General features: G+C 36.3%; 1 protein-coding gene across 1 annotated transcript; it reads left to right on the plus strand.

Annotated features, from left to right (window-relative positions):
- Window positions 1-1,467: 1,467 nt before the first annotated feature.
- Window positions 1,468-13,407, plus strand: LOC115957341 (reticulon-4-interacting protein 1, mitochondrial). The gene is made up of 7 exons (XM_031075562.1): window positions 1,468-1,846; window positions 6,381-6,608; window positions 8,108-8,181; window positions 10,355-10,514; window positions 10,641-10,760; window positions 10,861-10,969; window positions 12,963-13,407. The coding sequence occupies exons 1-7, from the start codon at window positions 1,619-1,621 to the stop codon at window positions 13,142-13,144; spliced, it is 1,101 nt and encodes a 366-aa protein (XP_030931422.1). The 5' UTR covers window positions 1,468-1,618; the 3' UTR covers window positions 13,145-13,407.
- Window positions 13,408-18,565: the final 5,158 nt, after the last annotated feature.

Here is an 18,565-nt window from a genome sequence, read left to right on the forward strand (position 1 = left end):
GTCCTATTTAGAAACCAAACACGCCATTGTGATCATTAGAATCTCAAGATCATTTTCATGATATGTGATGAATGAGTTAATGACTAAAATGCAACTATGGTTTTTGGGTACATAAAATGTTTTGTTGTCTTCCAATTGCTTCTGCACATACATTATGAACATATTTTTTGTTCACAATTTATTAAGATGACAAGTTATAATTGATGGACAATAAAACTATTGATGATAAAAATGATTCTTTAGAATTCTCAGTGTATCTTTTGTGATGAAGTTCCTAAAATCCCATAAATTTATTATGAAATTAGTGAATTTGATTTTACTACGTTATTAACATTTTAAAACAAATTAAACATTACTATTTTGGTATTTATTTAAATTATTGATGATGTTGCAAAATTCAATCCACTTTTTTCAAAATGAATATATAGAATTTCAAAAAATAAATAGTAAAGGTACACTAGGAACTTTAAAGGATCATAATCCAATCCACAAATATCAGTAGTTGTATTACAATCACGATCTTAAAAACCAGAACAGTCAAAGAACCAAAAACAAGTTCGATTCCCGGTTTTTATTGGTTGAATTAATGATTTTTTCTATTCAACCACTGGTTTTTATCGGACCAGTTCCATGTCTAGTTCTTGATTGAATTAGTTCAACTGACCGGTCTAATTTTTAAAACCATGATTACATTTTATGTTGGATATGTTGGATATCGTTTAAATAGTAAGAAAAACACAACTTTTATATGGTTATGACTTATGTGCTTGAAACTTCTAGTCAGCATCTTGGGGTTATTCCTAAAGGTTTCCTCCCTATATAACATGGTATATGTGTGGGACAAGTAGACTACTCAAATTTGAGGGAATAGTAAGGGAGAAAGTCTCATACAAAAAAATTGACAAAAAATTTCACATCTTGTTGATGTAGTAGATTATTATTGGTAGGTAAAAAAAATAGCCAGTAATGAGTTCATATATGATTGAGTAAAAGCTTGACAAGTCAATTGTTATGAAAAATAATGTGAATTTTTTTTTGTGTGGTATTGCTCATAGTAAGGTGCTTTTTTATTTTATTTATTTTAAATTAAGAAACCCTAATAAATAATATAAAAAAAGAAAAAGAAAAAGAAAAAAGTCTGTTTGAGAATTTTTTATTTTTTATAAATTATTTAAATATAGTGTTAAATAAAAATGTAAAAGCAAAATTATTTCGAAATAAAAATTAAAGTTTTTTTTTTTTTTTTTGAGAATCAAATAAAAATGAAAGTTAAACTATTTAAAATAAAACTAAAGTAAAAAAAGTACACCGTGTGAGATTTAAGAACAATAAATAATTTAAGGGCCCATAAAAAAAAATTAAGGGGAAAAAAAAAAAGCTTATTATTATTTTTTTTAGAAAAAGAAAAAAATGAAAAGAAAAAAGCTTATAATTGGTTGGGAGAAGAAGAAAGAAAAGCATATGAGTTGGCGCGTGGAAGAAGGTCAGCAGAATGCGGCCCAAACCAGTGACACGTCTCTCAAAACAACACTAACTCTGCAATCTTTCTTTCGGTCATTTGAAATTGAAGCCTAACAAACCAACTAATAAACAAAGAAGAAAGAAAGAAAGAAGAAAAATGCGAATTGTGAGCATGAGAAGAAGAATCTCAGTAGGTTGGGAATGGAAATCAAAGGTGAGTCAGAGTCAGAGAGGCATCGTAACGAGTTGCAGAGCGGTGGTGCTGCCTCGGTTCGGTGGGCCGGAGGTGCTGGAGGTCCGGCCCAATGTGGAAGTACCCGATCTCAAGCCCAATGAGGTCCTCGTTCGCGCTCGTGCTGTCTCTGTTAATCCACTCGATACCAGAGTCAGTCACTTCTCTCTTTTATGCTATAATTTAATTTAATTTGTCCAAAATTTTGTACTTTACGTCATGGAATTTCTACTTTTATTACTTAGACTGCATAATTTGTGATAAATTATTATTGTTGATTGCTAATGTGTGAGTGTAAGGTGGAAACATGGTTTAAACCCAGGACCTATTGCTTTGATACTGTGATAAATTATCGATTGTCCCAAAAGCTTAATTTGTTAGGAAATGGTGTGGCTTTAATAAAAAAAATTTGATATTGCAATTAGAGTGATTTTATTTTATTTTATTTTTTTTGTGGGCATTCAAATAAATATTGGTGGTTGAATGACAACTGAGCTATATAAAACTTTTTGCACACACATTCTCCTAAATTCTATAAAGGATTTGACTTTGCTACTGTGGATGGTTGTATTGACTTACTTTTTATAACTAATCTATTAGCCATTTAAATTTTGGAGGTGGTATGATGTCCTATGGAGGACTTTATTGATCCTCCTTAATGTTCATCCAAAGCCAAAAACAGGCTGTCTGATAGTCACTGGAAAAACATTAGGTTAAAGCATATGTTTTGTCATGAAAAATCACATAAACTTCGAGCTCGGCCGTTAGAAAGAAAATTTATTTTGTCAAGTTGGTTCTTGTGATTTTCATAAAACTTCATTTTGGTAATTTTTTTTCCATCTATCACTAGCAGTCACCATGACCACAGCCTAACCCCCCACTCATGCCCCCAACTACCAAAATCATTGCAGACTATCCATTTCTACATAGGCACAAGCCTACAACTGATTGGTGTTAAAATCCATCATATCCCTGTGAAAACACCAAAAAAAGTCACCAATAAAACCAATTGCCTTAAAAGAAAAGAATTGAGAGAAATTGAAGGTTGGTAAATAGGAAATAGAGATTACTAGTCTTGATGATATTTGCTAGAAATCTCTTTGCAAAATGTGGCTCTGCATGGCTTTGCATTGCAGTGACACAAGGAGGCCTTTTTCAACTTTGTCTTTCATGTGTGCCAATTCCTTATTGTGCCCATTTTTTTTTGGTTATGAAGTAATAAGATACTGTAAAAATGACTAAGTTTTGAAAAGATAGGGGCCGACTTGACATGCAATATATTTTAAGGATGAACTTAAAATTTGGGTAAATTTTCAAGGACGAAACACCAATTGATTAAGTTTGGCCTAATGTTTTGGTATTACGGTCTTTCTTAGAGTTACTTGGATAACTTTATGCCCCTTGGAACTGCATTATGGATTAGACAACCACTTTTGTGGTGCACTTGTAAGAATCTTGAAAAATTGATAACCCTAACTTCTCAAGAGAACCTAAATATTATATATATATATATAGAGAGAGAGAGAGAGAGAGAGAGAGAGAGAGAGAGAGAGAGAGGTTCAAGTTACACCTGGTGTTAGTTTAAAAGAGTTACACCTTTTCTACACCACTGATTTCTATTAGAGTCAAGGGTGAAAAAACACTAACGGTCGTATCATCATTATCCTAAAAATTAGTGATTAATTGCATTAATTATTTGTAGTATTCATAAAAAATAATAACATATATATAAAATCTCTCTAGCCTCATCATTGTTTTCTTCATATCTCTCTCTTTTAAGTTTTTTTTTTTTGAATCTTCATCTCTCTCATAAGCTGCTTCCATCCACCAATGTCTCTCTCACACCAATTTTGGGTTCAAATTTGACTTGCTTGACAAAATTTGGGACAGTGAAAATGGGGTAAGTAGTGGTGGTGATGGCACCAATGGCAAGAAAGCAGAGAGGGAAGTTTTTGTTGATGTCCAGGCAGAGCAAGCCGTGAGAGATAAGTTCTGGAACAAGAATTGACCATGGAGAGATTGGGGTCTTTTGGTAGTTGGTACTACTTGTGGTGCATAGAGGACAGAAAGACAATGAAGGACAAAAAAACTGAAAAACTTTACAACTAGCAAAGATTACCAAACTAAAAATCTCAACTATTGTAGCACCTTTTATAGATGTTTCTTAACTTAATGTCACACTTTGCAATTTGTCATGCTTCAATTGTATTCTCAAATTAACCTCAAAAAGATACTTAGTGATTAACTGCATTAACCTCAACAGTTTCATTTGAGGTACTGACAATAGCATTTTCAAATTGAATCCATATCTCGGCCTTGTTTATAAGGCCATGAATCTTCCCAAGGATGCTTATCGTATATTCATATTGTATCTCTCAAGGTTGTGGGCCTTTGACCAGGAAAGACCTTAAGATAGGTACCAGCTGCTATTTTTATTTTTGCTAGAGAGAGAGAGAAAGACGATGGTGGTAAGAAGCCATTTGTGCTTATGAGAGAGAGATGAAGCTTCAGGAAAAGAGGGAGATGATGATGACGTCAATGAGAGTTATTATATATATATATTTTTAAGATAAAGGCTAGAGAGTAGATGCTAGGATAATAATGATTTGGCATGAGTGTTTTTCCACCCTTGGATCTATTAGAAATCAATGGTGTAGAAAAGGTGTAAGTGTGTAACTTTTTTAAAGATAAACCAGGTGTAACTTGAACTCATCTTATATATAATAAATAGAGGAAACTAAATTTAACTATTTGATGTCATCATCTTTCTTATTTGATATGTACACCCCTATATACTTTCTGTGTACTTGGGTGTCTTTCTCTTTTCGTTATCAATAAATCCTTATTACTTACCAAAAAAAAAAAAAACTTTCTTATTTGCTCATAATATCGGTAATTTCTGTATTGCAAACTTGCTAGTTTCTGTTTTCTAAATTGTTGCGGTTCTAATATTGTGTTTGCAGCCTCATAGCATAATATTTTCTTTTGATAAGTAGTGGACCCACATTAACCTATCAAAAAAAAAAAAAATACTGGACCCACGACCTAAGGATGTCTCATGGGAATTTTCCCACTATAGTCCTTTTCTCTACCAACTGAGCTATGGTTGGTTTCAATATCATAATATATACATATGTATATATAAATGTATTTGTATTAATATGTATAAATACATACACAGGCATTGCCTCCTAAAGCAGAGGATACTAGGTTGAATCCCCCTCCCCGACTGCCCCCCCCCCCCCCCCAAAAAAAAAAAAAAAAAAGTATAAAAAAATTAAGATTTGCCCGTATATATATATTTGTCTCTCCTCCTCTAAAATATTTAGATATTGACCTACAAGAAAAGAAATAAATAAATAAAATTCATGCCCCTTTAACTACAAAAAAAAAATAAAAAAATAAATATGGACTAAACAAAAATCGCGCACAAAATAAGAAACACTCATTTTATATGTTATACTTTGTTGATGTGTTTTATAATATGAAATGTTTAAAAAATACTTATTTTGTATGTAGTATTTTGTTGAATATGAAATATATGTTAGTTTTATTTTCATAATTTTTTTTTGGTTTTAAGCTTTGGGCCCCTCCCCCCCCCCCCCCCCCCCCCCAGGTACGAATCTTGGTTCCGTCCCTGGGCAAACCAGTTAAGTTGACCCCCATTGTGCCACATAACGGGCAAAGTATTGTATTTTGCTCATGTACCATACTGTGTATCAGTAACATTGGTCTTTCCTGTAGTGCCATGGGGCAAAGGGCAAACCCAATGCGTTCTTCGGCTGGCTTCATTTGCTGTTGAGCGGGAAACTGGCACTTGCAGCTTGGCAAAGTAATTTCTGTCAAGCATGCCACAACATTAACTGCAGTTGGAGAGCTATTTTCTAACTTGACTAACGTACCTAAAAGTGTTGGGAACTTCTACTGTTATTGGGTAAACTTAAACCAGAGAAGAATATTATAAAAAATATCTAGCATTAACTTTGAAGGTTATTTGATGGACTGTTGTCTGTTTTAAGTAACTAAAATGCCTGCCAATTTCATACTCTTGGAATTAGGATAATATTTATCACTGTGACCCCTTTACATGCACAAAATATAGATTAACTTTGTACAACGCGTAAACATTTCAATCTATTTCCACCGACTTTTCTTTCACTTTGTGCTTAAACACTTCACAATGCATTGGATTTAGTAACATTGGTCTTTCCTGTAGTGCCATGGGGCAAAGGCCAAACCCAATGCATTCTTTGGTTGGCTTCATTTACTGTTGAGTGGGAAACTGGCAAAGTAATGTCTGTCAAGTATGCCACAACATTAACTGCAGTTGGAGAGCTATTTTCCAAACTTGACTAACGTACCTAAAAGTGTTGGGAACTTCTACTGTTATTTGGGTAAACTTAAATTGGAGAGGAATATTATAAAAAATATCTAGCATTAACTTTGAAGGTTATTAATGGACTGTTGTCTGTTTTAAGTAACTAAAATGCCTGCATTTATACTCTTGGAATTAGGATAAAATTTATCACTGCAGCCCCTTTATGTGCACAAAATATAGATTAACTTTGTTCAACACTTAAACATTTCAATCTATTTCTACCGACATTTCTTTCACTTTGTGCTTAAACACTTCGCAATGCATTGGATTTAAGTACATATTGAATGATTTAGATTTTAATGTTTTCAGATGCGATCAGGCTATGGTCGTTCAATATTTGAACCACTTCTACCTCTCATTTTGGGTCGTGATATTAGTGGTGAAGTTGCAGCACTTGGAGCTTCTGTTCGGTCTCTGATTGTTGGGCAAGAAGTTTTTGGTGCATTGCATCCAACTGCCATTAGGGGTACTTATGCTGATTATGCAATTCTTTCTGAAGATGAGCTTGCTCCAAAACCTGTAGCAATTACACATGTGGTAAATATTAGAGTGTTTTGTGTTTTTATCTGCAGAATTACTAATCAAAATTGGTATACGGTGTCCTTTTGACCAACTTATTGAAATCTGATGTCTTAAGATTCACTGGCTATTGGCTTGGGCAGTCAAGAGACACAAAGAAAAAAATAAGTTAAAATTACAAAAAGTTTACTTTTGCACATTAGATAAAAAAGAGAGCAATATTTTGAATTATGAGAGTTAACTTTAATTTTTACTTTTCGGTGCCAATGAGGTCTAGCCTAAGTGGCATCCCCCCCCCCCCCTCTTTTTTTATAAGTTCTAACTTCTAAGGGTGGGTGCAGTCATGGGTTCAAGAACCATTGGTGTGAGTGGAATTTACTGATAGAGACTGATTCAATGACTTCAAATTTCTTACTCCCAAGCCCATGCTGAATTGGTTCACAAACCTTCTTCTGATTGACAAGGTGGAATTTAAATTTGTTTCCTATGCCACCTCATAGAAAATCCATCTGCAACTTCTCAATATGCATAGAAATGTTGAAGGGATAGGAAAAAGGTTAAGGATGTCGACAAACTCAAAAGAGTGCTCTTTATTAAAGTGAGCCTACCTCCTTGAGAAAAATAGAATTTCTTCCACCCCACTAGATTTTTTTCCATCTTCTCAAGAATAGGATTTCAAATTTCTCTAGATTTGAATATAGATCCCAAAGGGAGCCCCAAGTACTTAAAGGGTAGATTGGAAACCTAGCACCTAGAACCTGAGCTAAGGCCTCTTCAGAATGGTTGTTGCAAAAACTGCAGTTGCTGCTTCCACACCTTGGTTTAGCATGTCTTTCAATACTTTCATGTGTGAAACCTTTTAAGCAGTTGTAATAGAACTAATGAAACAATTACCATAGTGGGCCAGATTTTCATTTTGGGTATCCCATGTGGTGTGCCTCAGCTCTCAATATATGATCTATTACTTAGAGTATGTTTGGTACATTGAATAGGAATTACGACAGGAATTGTAATCTTTATTACTAGGAATAAAATGTGTTGTAATATATTAACTAAATCTATTCATTAGTTTGGTTATGAGTTATAACATTTGAATGAAATTTAACATTTATTTTAGGAAATTTCTTACTCATACAATTATATTTCCTTAAAAATTGTCATTTTTAAATTTAAGAGAGATTTGTTATTTTTTATGATTTTTTATTTTTATAATTGTTAGATGTATATGAAAAGTTTGTTTGTTTGGAAATATATTAAGTTACTAAGGAATAGTTAATGCAACATTTTAAAGAGGAATGGTTATTCCTCATTTTGAAAAATAGATATTTATAAGGAATGATTATTCCTTGTAATAAAAACATATTCAAACTAAAGAATAACTAAACTATAGGAATAACTATTATATTACAGCGTCTATTACAGTTTACCAAACATGCCCTTAATTGTGAAATATTGAATTCTGTATAATTCCTGTTGACTTCAGAGATTGACTAGACTTATTATTTTTGTGCTCCTAGGAGGCGAGTGCCATTCCTTTTGCTGCACTGACGGCATGGCGTGCTATAAAAAGCACTGCTAGGATAAGTGAGGGGTATGATCTGCCTTTTTTAAAAAAAAAATTCTGTTTTTGCCATGTATTTACTAGCAACTTATTTTATCAAGTTGTATTAACAATAAGTTGCTTTGATGGTCATTAGATGTTTTGTTTTTATTTTATTTTTTCCATAGTCTGAAGGCATAAAGCTGTATATTGGAGTATTCACCAATTACCACAGGCACACACTGGCCAAAAGCTGAGAAGACAGTATTTAAGAAATTTGGAATGATCATTTTACAATGAAAGACATCTGATTGTTCTTTAGCCACTTGTCAGAATGTAGCTTCATTGAGTTGATTGTTTCAATATGGACCTGCATATATAACAAGTATTCTTCTAGCCTCTGTCTCCCCCCTCTCATCTCATCTGAGATACCAGATTTCAGTTTTGAATTTTGAAGGCTTTATTGTGGTTGAGGATTTCATGGGATAATGAAAAGGATTTTTTGGGATGAAATTGTGTCTTGATTAGGACTCTCCTTATTGATGTAATCCTTGAAGCCTATAAAAAAGAGGCTCCAACTATAGTTTGGGGCAATGCATTTTAAATAAAAATTTTCCGGTGGTATTTCCAAGCACACTTAGGTGGTTAGACCTGGGTTTTCAAGTGGCTCCAAATGGTGAAGCCTAGGGTTATGTTTTTTCCTTTTCTTTCAATTTCTTACAATTTTGTGTTGCATCAACTTGGTATCAGACTTGTTATAGCAGGGGATCATATCATGGTTTGAATTAGCCCCAAGTGGTTTCCCTCCAAAACCGTTAGGAAACTACAGGCTTGTAATGTTGGACCATTCACGGTGCTAAAGTGAAATGGACCAATTGTGCATGTCATTGATATCCCACTTGACTATGACTCTGGTATTAGCACCACCTTTAATCTTGATGATTTTGTTGCTTACAAAGGTCAGACTCATACTAGATTACCTTTTCTGATAAACTTCCCCTGATCCAATGACCAATCATATCCCTCATCCCTTCCCACTAGACTATTCACTGGTACATAAAGAATCCTTTGATGCTATTTTAGATGAGCAAATTGTTTTCACTGGGAATGGAGGCATTCAATTCCTTTTGGTTCGATGGCAAGGATGACCAGGGGACGGTGTCCACAGGAAAGCCCAACTTCTGGGGTCAGCTTTCCTCATGATTGAAGACTAGCCAAAAGGGAAAGCTTGGACTGTTATTGGATCACCAAGTAGGATCTGCAGTAGCTTGATCCTGGCCTATTGGAGCACTACCATCGTTGCTTGAATGGTGGAGAATTGTTTGACACTCATTGAGTTGCAACAGGACCACCTAGAGCCTTACTCGACAGGGTTGAGTCTCACTCTCTCATGCCTAACACCATTTATATTAAAATTTATTACTTCATTTTTAATTTTTAATTTGGACTTTATTGTGTTTGAGGATTTATATGGGATGTGATTGTGGCTTGAGTAGGACTCTCCTTATTGATAAATCCTTGATGCCTATTAAGAAGAGGCTCCAGCAATAGTTTGAGGCCATGCAATAGAGTATAATGTTTTATGAGTTAAGAGTTTCTCTACAGTTTGGCGGTGATTCCAAGCTCCTTTAGCTAGTGAAGCCTAGGGTTTTGGGCAGCTTTAGGTGGTGAATTCTAGCGTTGTTCTGTTTTTCCTTTTCTTTCTTCTCCTTGCAATCCTATGCTGCATCACCATCTTAAACTACTAATTTTGCAAATAGTCAATAATAATTTGTATATTCACCCCACCATCCAAAATTAGTTAATTGGTGGGCGAGTTGGGTGGTAAGGTGTACTAATATTTCAAAATTAACCATTTAGTTCTCATTAGTTTACAATGTTCACCACCATTAGCCTACTAATTTGTCAATTTTAACATTGATTTTAAATAATGGGATGCTCATTGTAAATATTATTGAAAGGGTGTTAATGGGAAAAAAATTGTAGTATAGGATGTACATTGCAAATGACCCTATTGTTTTGGGTGGATTGCTGCATTTAAACTGCATTTTTATTTTGAAAGCAATTTGTATTAGCTTCAGTTATGCTTTCACATGAACTCTGCAAATGAGGATGGGATGTATGATGTTTTAACTTTCCCCTTGAAAATTACCATTTGTTCTTTATGGTGCATTGTCATCATTCTGTGTTCCCTTATGATTGCATCCTCATCTACTCTTCACAGGCAAAGACTATTAGTAATTGGTGGTGGTGGGGCAGTAGGTTTTGCTGCAATTCAGCTTTCGGTTGCTGCAGGCTGCCATGTTACAACTACTTGTGGAAGTCAAAGCATCGATCGATTGTTGGCAGCTGGTGCTGAGCAGGCAGTTGACTACACTGCTGAGGTCTTTTTTTAGTTTGCTTCATCTCATATGCAAGCTGTTTGAAATCCGGACAACTTATGTATATAGTTGATTTGATTTGAACTATTTGCTGGGGACCAAGTCTGAGATAAAATGTTCTATTTACAGGACCTTGAATTGGCAATAAAGGGAAATTTTGATGCTGTTTTGGACACCATTGGTGTACCAGAGACAGAAAGAGTAGGCATCAATCTTTTGAAGAGAGGTGGACATTATATGACCCTTCAGGTTTGAGATATTGCCTGGTTTTCTTTAAAGGAATTTTAAGATGCTTCTTTCCTGAATGCTGCCACATAAGCATTTAAGGTTTTAGCTTCTTTTGTTGTAGGGTGAGGCTGCTTCATTGACTGATAGGTATGGGCTAGCTGTTGGGCTTCCATTAGCAACAGCTGTTTTACTGAAGAAACAAATTCAATACCGTTGTTCTCATGGAATAGGTAAAAAGTAATTTGTTGCATATATATATATAGAGAGAGAGAGAGACATTAGAAGTGACATTAAATGTTAATTTAAAAGTTAATGTTTCTCCTTCTGATTAGCTTGCTTATACTTTTTATTTTTTCTATTGATAAATTACACACACTTGGTGGGTCTTGAACCCACAACCTCAATGTCCATCCCATTATTATATTGGAAGAGGAAGTACGAGTTGAGCTATAGCTCATTGGTAGCTTGCTTATACTTTTGATCAATTAACAATCCAAATGCCAAATAACATCAAGTAAAGGGCAATAAAAGGGGCAAGTTAAAAGGGAAAATATGATAATAAGTCATTCACAAAATATCGTGACTCTTGCACTCCCATTACTTGGTTCACAGTTATTGTGCCTAATTGATGATCTGATGTGACATGCATCTCTAATTTGGTGAACAATAAATATGAAACATAGTTTGAAGATTATGAAAAGATCTGGGAATCAATGTAAACCAATTACTAAGTATAAATTACCTTATATTCACAAGTTGGAGGATTAATCTTTATGAGTGGCTTCACCCTTTGACACACTAGAGCCCTAGTTTAGTACATCTTTTGTGGGTATGTGCGTGAAAAATAAACTTACTCTTAACTGGGTTGTTAAATTCTGTCAGAAGAACAAGCTTCCGCTAAATAAATCTTTTGGAGTTTAAATAGAAATTCATTAAATATCACAATTGAGGAATGCTACAACTTCATTATTATCCTTGATTAATACTCCATTCTAGATGAGGGAGTTTAGGTATCCACTCTCTAATTATCCTTCATGCATGTTCGTGTGTGACTGTGGTGGAAATTATAAACTTTTGACTCTAATTGGGTTGCTAAATTATATTTGAAGAATGGGCTTTTGCTGAAGAAATTTTTTGGAGTTATAAAAAGAAATTCATTAACTTTGGGGATAAGACTTCCTAGTTCCTACCAATCACCTATCCTATACGTCACAGAAAAGGAAGCTTTGTGTACTGGGTATGACCTTTTTTGTTATATATTACAATGGAGGGAAAGCTACAACTCTAGTGCCACCTTGATGACGCTCCCTGCCAAATGAGGGAATCTATGCATCCACTCTCTTTTATCCTCCATGTGTGGTGTGATATCTAAAACTGTATTTAGTTCTTTGTTAAAACAGTAGTCTAATTTCCAGAATGATATTTTGAAAAATTCTGATGTCATCTTTCATGGGATCTGCCCCTAATCCTGTCATTGACAATTTCTAATGTCTATTTAGCTCTCCTTATTGTCTATACAGCCTCTGTGCATAAAAAACTATGTGTTTCAAATTTTATATTTCTAACTTTATTTTGTCATTTAAAAAAAAAGTTTTGTACCCAATCCACAAAGCTCTTACTTTTGCAGGGTCTAAGAGAGGTCATGATAGACAATCTTACTCCCAATTGTTTTTGGAGAGGCTGATTTACAGACTTGAACCTCCGGACTTGAACCCATCTCCTATTGCTTTTAGTAGAAGGCACAAACTCTATGAATTAGTCTTTAATAAAATTATTTTTACAAATAATAAAAAAAATCTAGCATGATTTATAGATGTACATCTTTCAGAGCGTTTGAAAGGCTAGCTTGTGACATATATTTTTGAAAAGCCTGCGGGGAAATCTGTGATTACCCTTAGGAATCTAAAGAGTGCTCAAGAATAATCAGTTCTGAAGGGTAGACAGAAGGATGCTATATTGAATACTATTCTAAGAAGGAATTTATAGATAATGTTCTCTCTGGTCTTGAAGTTACTTCATCAATGTTGAGTTTTACACTAGCTGAGAGTGAAAATTGATGTTTTGACTTATAAAATATTAATATCAGGTGGTATTTTCCTCCAAAATTTATTTTTCATTATTTAATATCGCTTTTTGTGTCGATGTCTGCATTGTCGAAGGTAGTAAGTTGTCTGCTTAAAAATAATATAAATAACATATCTCCATTTTTTTTTTATGGTGCAGAATATTGTTGGACATTCATGAGGGCTGACTCAGAAGGCCTAGATGAGATCCGCAACCTCACTGAAGCTGGAAAGCTGAAAATACCTGTGGAGAAAACATTTCCCATCGTACAGGTGAGAGAGGCTCACGAGGCTAAAGACAAGAGGTACATTCACGGTAAAATAGTGCTGGAACTTGACTGAAGAATTTTCCATGATTTCTTATTGACTGGAATCTTCTTCACTAAAGCACCATTCCATTCAACATTCATTTTGGTTCGTGGATACTGCATTATAGGTCCTTCCTGTAAAATAAATTATTGGATTTTGTATAGGAGTTCAAAGTTTTGTGGGCGGAAACTATCAATATGCGGTTGCCAATCTGTAAATGTCTCAGAATGCTCTGCTCTGCCAAATATTTATTATCTTATTCCGTAATAATCCGAATTTCCAACTTTTAGGTTTCATTGGGATTTGAAGAATTAAAATCAAAAGTTTCAACAATGCAGACATTTTTTAGGTTTCATTGGGATTTGATGTGGCTTTTAAAAAAAATATATATATATTTATGTTAACTAAAATTTTTTAATATTATTTTTAGAAGTCATATAAGGATCATGTATTCATGTGTGTCAACAATACACATTGTTTGCTACATACACATTTTCCATTAGTGTGTTAACTGTAATGACAAAATTGACAGTAAGTTGAAAATAACATAGATCAAATTGATGGCTACAAAAATCTAGGAATCAAATTGACAACTACAAAAATATAGGGATCAAATTGATTGTGATCCCAAAATGTAGAGACTAAAATGGTATTTTTGGTCTTAAAGATAACATTGAAATAGTAGGTTACAAGTTGAAGTTCTATGAATGGTGAGAAAACTCAATTTTTCTCATTAATTTCTAACTATCATGATTGGAAAACTTAATCCCCACTATGTTCTACTAGTGTGTAGCCCTGTGCATATGCAAGAGTACAATTAAAAACAATCACAATTATATAGTTAAAATTATACATTTTTTTTAGAAGATGTTTAAATTATACATGGTATTAGTTTATACTTTTTTAAAACCATACATTTCTAAAAGGCGAAATTACAATATTGGTCCCTTAAGTTTACCATGTGTGTGCAATTGGTCCCTCAAGTTTCAAGTGAGCAGAATTAGTCCCTCAAGTTTTAAAATTGAGTTCTATTAGTCTTTTACTAATTGCTGTTAGTGGTGTTACTTACGTGGCTAACGGAACAATAAGTTGACATATTTTTAAATGATGTGACTTTTTTTAATTAAAAAAAATTACAAAATAAATTTACACGTGTACCTTTGAATAAACTCAGGGGCTCTGTGTTTGAAATGGGTACCACCACCACCTGGGAACCACCAGAGCTGATGCTTCTCATGTACCTAATTTTGTCCTTCTTTAACTTCAACAAGTCGTGTATGATTCACATTGCTCCGCCATAAAAAATCCTGGCTTGTTGGCCATCGTATTGGTATCTTATAATCTTTTGGTGTGGAATCAAGTAGAATAATCGTTTCTCAAGTGGAGGGCAATGTCTTTCTAGCTCTTCTTTTCTAGAAACATCTGTTGAGGCTCATTTTTGACAAGCCCAATAAGAGAAAAGGCCCAGCAACACGGGCAGACCAAAGTTAGCAAGCAAGAAAAAGCCATTGAGCTCAAGTGGCAAGAATGAATGGCTCACAGGCTCATAAAGTGAGTCTTGAGGAGGCAAACATGCTTGAATGGGCCTGGAAATAGAGAAGAAGCAAACCCATGGGCAGTATGTAGAAAAAAAGAATGGGTCACAGTAGGCCCAAAGTAATGCAAGTAAAGAAAGTAAGGGGCTAATGGAAGACCCATCAGCCTCAAGGATGAGGTATAAAGTAACTGGGCTAAGGAAGCCCAAGAGAGTTAGTAAAGGCCCCATGGGAAAGCAGGATTAGAAAAGGGCCGAGGAAACCTAAGGAAAGCAAATGGGTCAAGGATGCCCAAGAGGGAAATGGGACACAGGAGCCTGCAAACAATGTAAGAAAAGGCCTAGTGAACGCACTGAGTCACTGGGAGGGAAATAAACAGCAGACCCAAAGAGGCCCAACAGGATTTAGTTAAACAACATTACAGTAGGAATAGCAGAGTGGTATGACAGGAAAATGCTAACAAGGCCACAGAGTGAACACAAAGTAGGCTGGGGGAAGGAAGGCCTATCATCCAACAAGGCCCAATCCCTAAAAGAAGCAAGTCAAAAAGAATGGCAGGTCGGAAAACAATCCACGCCATTAGAAGCCAAAAGCGCACGACAGAACGTACAGACAAATCTCTAGATCACAGCAAATGCATGAGTAGCAGGTGAAGAAGGTGAAGCACGTGCAAGACCTAGGCACCACCAGCCTGTACCTAGCCAATATAGGAAATGGTGGGTCATGGTTCAGAGGGCATGGTCTGGCGGTAGGGAGAGAGAAAAAACCTATTCTAGGGTTCTTACTCAGGCTTTTTTGGGAAAAATGTTCTGCTGGGATGACATGCCACCTAAAAGAAGTAAGGATGAGTTGGAACCACTAGGTGCATGCCATGAGGGATAGAGAGAGAGAGAGAGAGCACACACACTATAACGAGTAGAAAACCCACAGCAAGCAAACAAACAAAATAGTCTTCTTTGTCTGGCAGAGGGGAGTGGCACAACCAGCACAGGTAAGTGGTGGTGGCTGAACCACTGGTGACCAGTAAATGGTTGGCAAGGACATCCACACCAGACAAAGGCAGTTAAGGGGTAAAACAGTAAATACCAGTCATGACAGGCTTTATAAAGGACCCCTTGCTGTGTACTAAGAAGGGGATTCAAAAAATCACAATAATAGGAGTTTCTAGAAAAAAAAAAAACATAACCCAGAAGTAAATATTGAGAAGAAAAGGAAGTAAAACAACAGAAAAAGAAAACTAAGAAGTAGTAACGAGAGGAAAAGAAAAGCAGAGTTTAAAACGACAGATATGCACCAATAGGTTGATTTCCTCTCTTCCTCAATAGCCTTACTCTCTATAAAAGGCAAAAGATCTGTATTTGGGCATAGACCATTTAGGCCTGTTCTCTCAAAACAATTAATTTCTCCTCTGAGATTACTCATGTTGAGGGAACGGTTGTCCTTTTCTTGGTTCCAATCCCGTGTATTACTTGGCACGGCAGACTAACACTTTGATTTTGCTAACTCTGTTTATCCTTCACTTAAATTACTCTGTGTATGGAGAGCCTTTTGTTGCTCATTTTTATTTATTGTGGCTAAAAGTAGTGACTATATTCTCTTGTGTTATTCGTATTATATCTGCGTGCCATAACTTCTTTATAGCGGCTTTGCTTGCCATGGGCATGTAACCGAAGCCTGGCAGACGTGGTGTAGTTTGTGCACAAACTGGACCAAGGTGGGTTCCAGTTGGACCGGTCCTAACTCCCTTATCCAGAAAACTCGGGCTTAGTGTAGCAGGAAGCAGCCCAACATTACAAACAAGGCCCACCACCTTACAATTGGCGACCCCACTAGGGAGTTGGGAAATAGATAAGGACAGAACACAGAATCCCTCATAAACAATGCCATCAAAATCCAGGATGACGCGAAATATGAGTGCCGTGCCCTCACAAGCAGAATCTAGGCTAACAATGCCCCACCAATAGCAACCCAACCAGACGGAGGGTGCCAACAGAACGGGGGCTGAACCCCAACCACCGCCAAGAATCCCCGCAGACAATGCCAACGTCTTTATAGAAGTGTTGCAGTCATTGCAGCACTCACAACAGTAAATGATGAAAGAAATCCGTCAGTTGAAAATAGACAAGACAAAAGAGAAAGGGAGCCAGCATGACCTAGAGCATGCGACAGACAAAGAGGAGACACTAACAGGAGGTGTCCCGCAGAATATGGACCAATGTTTCATCACTATGGCCAAAGTAGCAGCCCTCCTAGAACAAGAGAGGGCCAGAGCATCTAAGGAAAGATTCTATGCACGAAGACCTCCATACCCACTAAGGGTACTCAGTAAACCATACCCTGAGAGGTATGAGCCACGAGCCTTTGCGCAGTACGATGGCAGGAAAGGAAGTGCCGTGGAGCACGTGAGCAATTTTATTGATACTTTTGGCCCTTACGCTGCAGACGAAGACTTATGTCTTCGGTAGTTTTCCAAATCACTATATGACCGAGCATACGCCTGGTACATCGGCCTAAAGTCAGGATCAATCCCAACCTGGGATGACATGGTTGACGTATTTTGTACTAAATACTTCCACGGGGAGGAAACAGTGACACTTGCAACCCTGCAAGCAACCAAGCAAAGAAATGGTGAGGATTTGATGGAATACATCAAGAGGTTCAGGGACATAACACTTGACTGCTATGACCATTGTGAAGAAAAGACCTTGATAGATATGTGTATGACGAACATGATTTGGGAGTACAGAGCTGTCTTGGAAAATTTAGAAATCTCCCAGTTTGCACAGCTGCTGCAAAAGGCCAGGAAGACGACCCAATCTGTAAAACCAAGCTCTAACAAAAGAAACGCCCCGCAGGCTATGACAGTGTCCCCAGAGAGCGGAGAAGGAAAACCGAGGGGAGGGAATATGATACTCCCCCACCCATACCGTGTACCCCAAAAGAGCTGGATGTGTTGCTAGACAAGTGGATAGCAGACGGAGTCTTTAAGCCCAACCAAGTTTCCAGAGAACCCACGGAGGAAGAGAGAAGAGACCTGTGCTTTTGCCATTTGCACAATTATATATAACATCCCACTGCAGTATGCTAGGCGCTCCGCAGATTGGTACACCGCAGGATCAAAGAAGGGAGTTTGGAGCTGTCCCAGCAGGAGGTTCAAAGAAACCCACTCCCGAATCATAAGGGGAAGGGTATAGCAGCAGTGTTAATATGTGTAGACCCAGGAAAGGATGAGGAGGAGAATCCGACCTTGCCTGTCGTAGCAATTACCACCTTACAGCAAAGCCACTCTTCTCTGGTTTTGGTCCTGCGGATCAGATCTAATCTGATTTCTTTCTTCTTTTAATTAACCTATATACTACCCATTTATTCCCCTTACATTCTTTATAAAAGTAATTGTTGTTAAACTGTGATTATCTTTTCTTAATTAGGGATTATTTATTCACTTTAATTAAGAAGTCAAAGTACTTTCTTTTGTCTTATTATTATAATATCTGCCTGCCACAACTCATCTAAAACAGCTCTGCTTGCCGTAAACGCGCTCTTGGCGAACGAGACATAGTTTGCACACAAGCCGGACCAAATTGAGTTGCAGTTAGACCGGGTCTCAACTTTCTTACTCAGAATATTTGGGCCCAGTACTGTAGAAGACAGCCTAGCCTAGTATAACCAAAAAGGCCCACTATACCCCCTACATCTCACAAGCAATTATACTTGTGGAGTGACCATCACATCAAGGGTGTGTGGTGGTACCACTTTACTGATTATATATATATAGACAGTTATTACCCACATAAATTCACAATAACAATTGTAAGGTGATGGGTTTTACTAATAGTGTTGGGTTGCTTCCTGCTGCACTAGGCCCAAGTTTTCTAGATACGGAAGTTAGGACCGATCCAACTGCAACTCAATTTGATCT

The sequence above is a fragment of the Quercus lobata genome, chromosome 8 (genome assembly GCF_001633185.2).
Source record: "Quercus lobata isolate SW786 chromosome 8, ValleyOak3.0 Primary Assembly, whole genome shotgun sequence".
In the NCBI taxonomy this organism is placed as follows: Eukaryota; Viridiplantae; Streptophyta; class Magnoliopsida; order Fagales; family Fagaceae; genus Quercus; species Quercus lobata.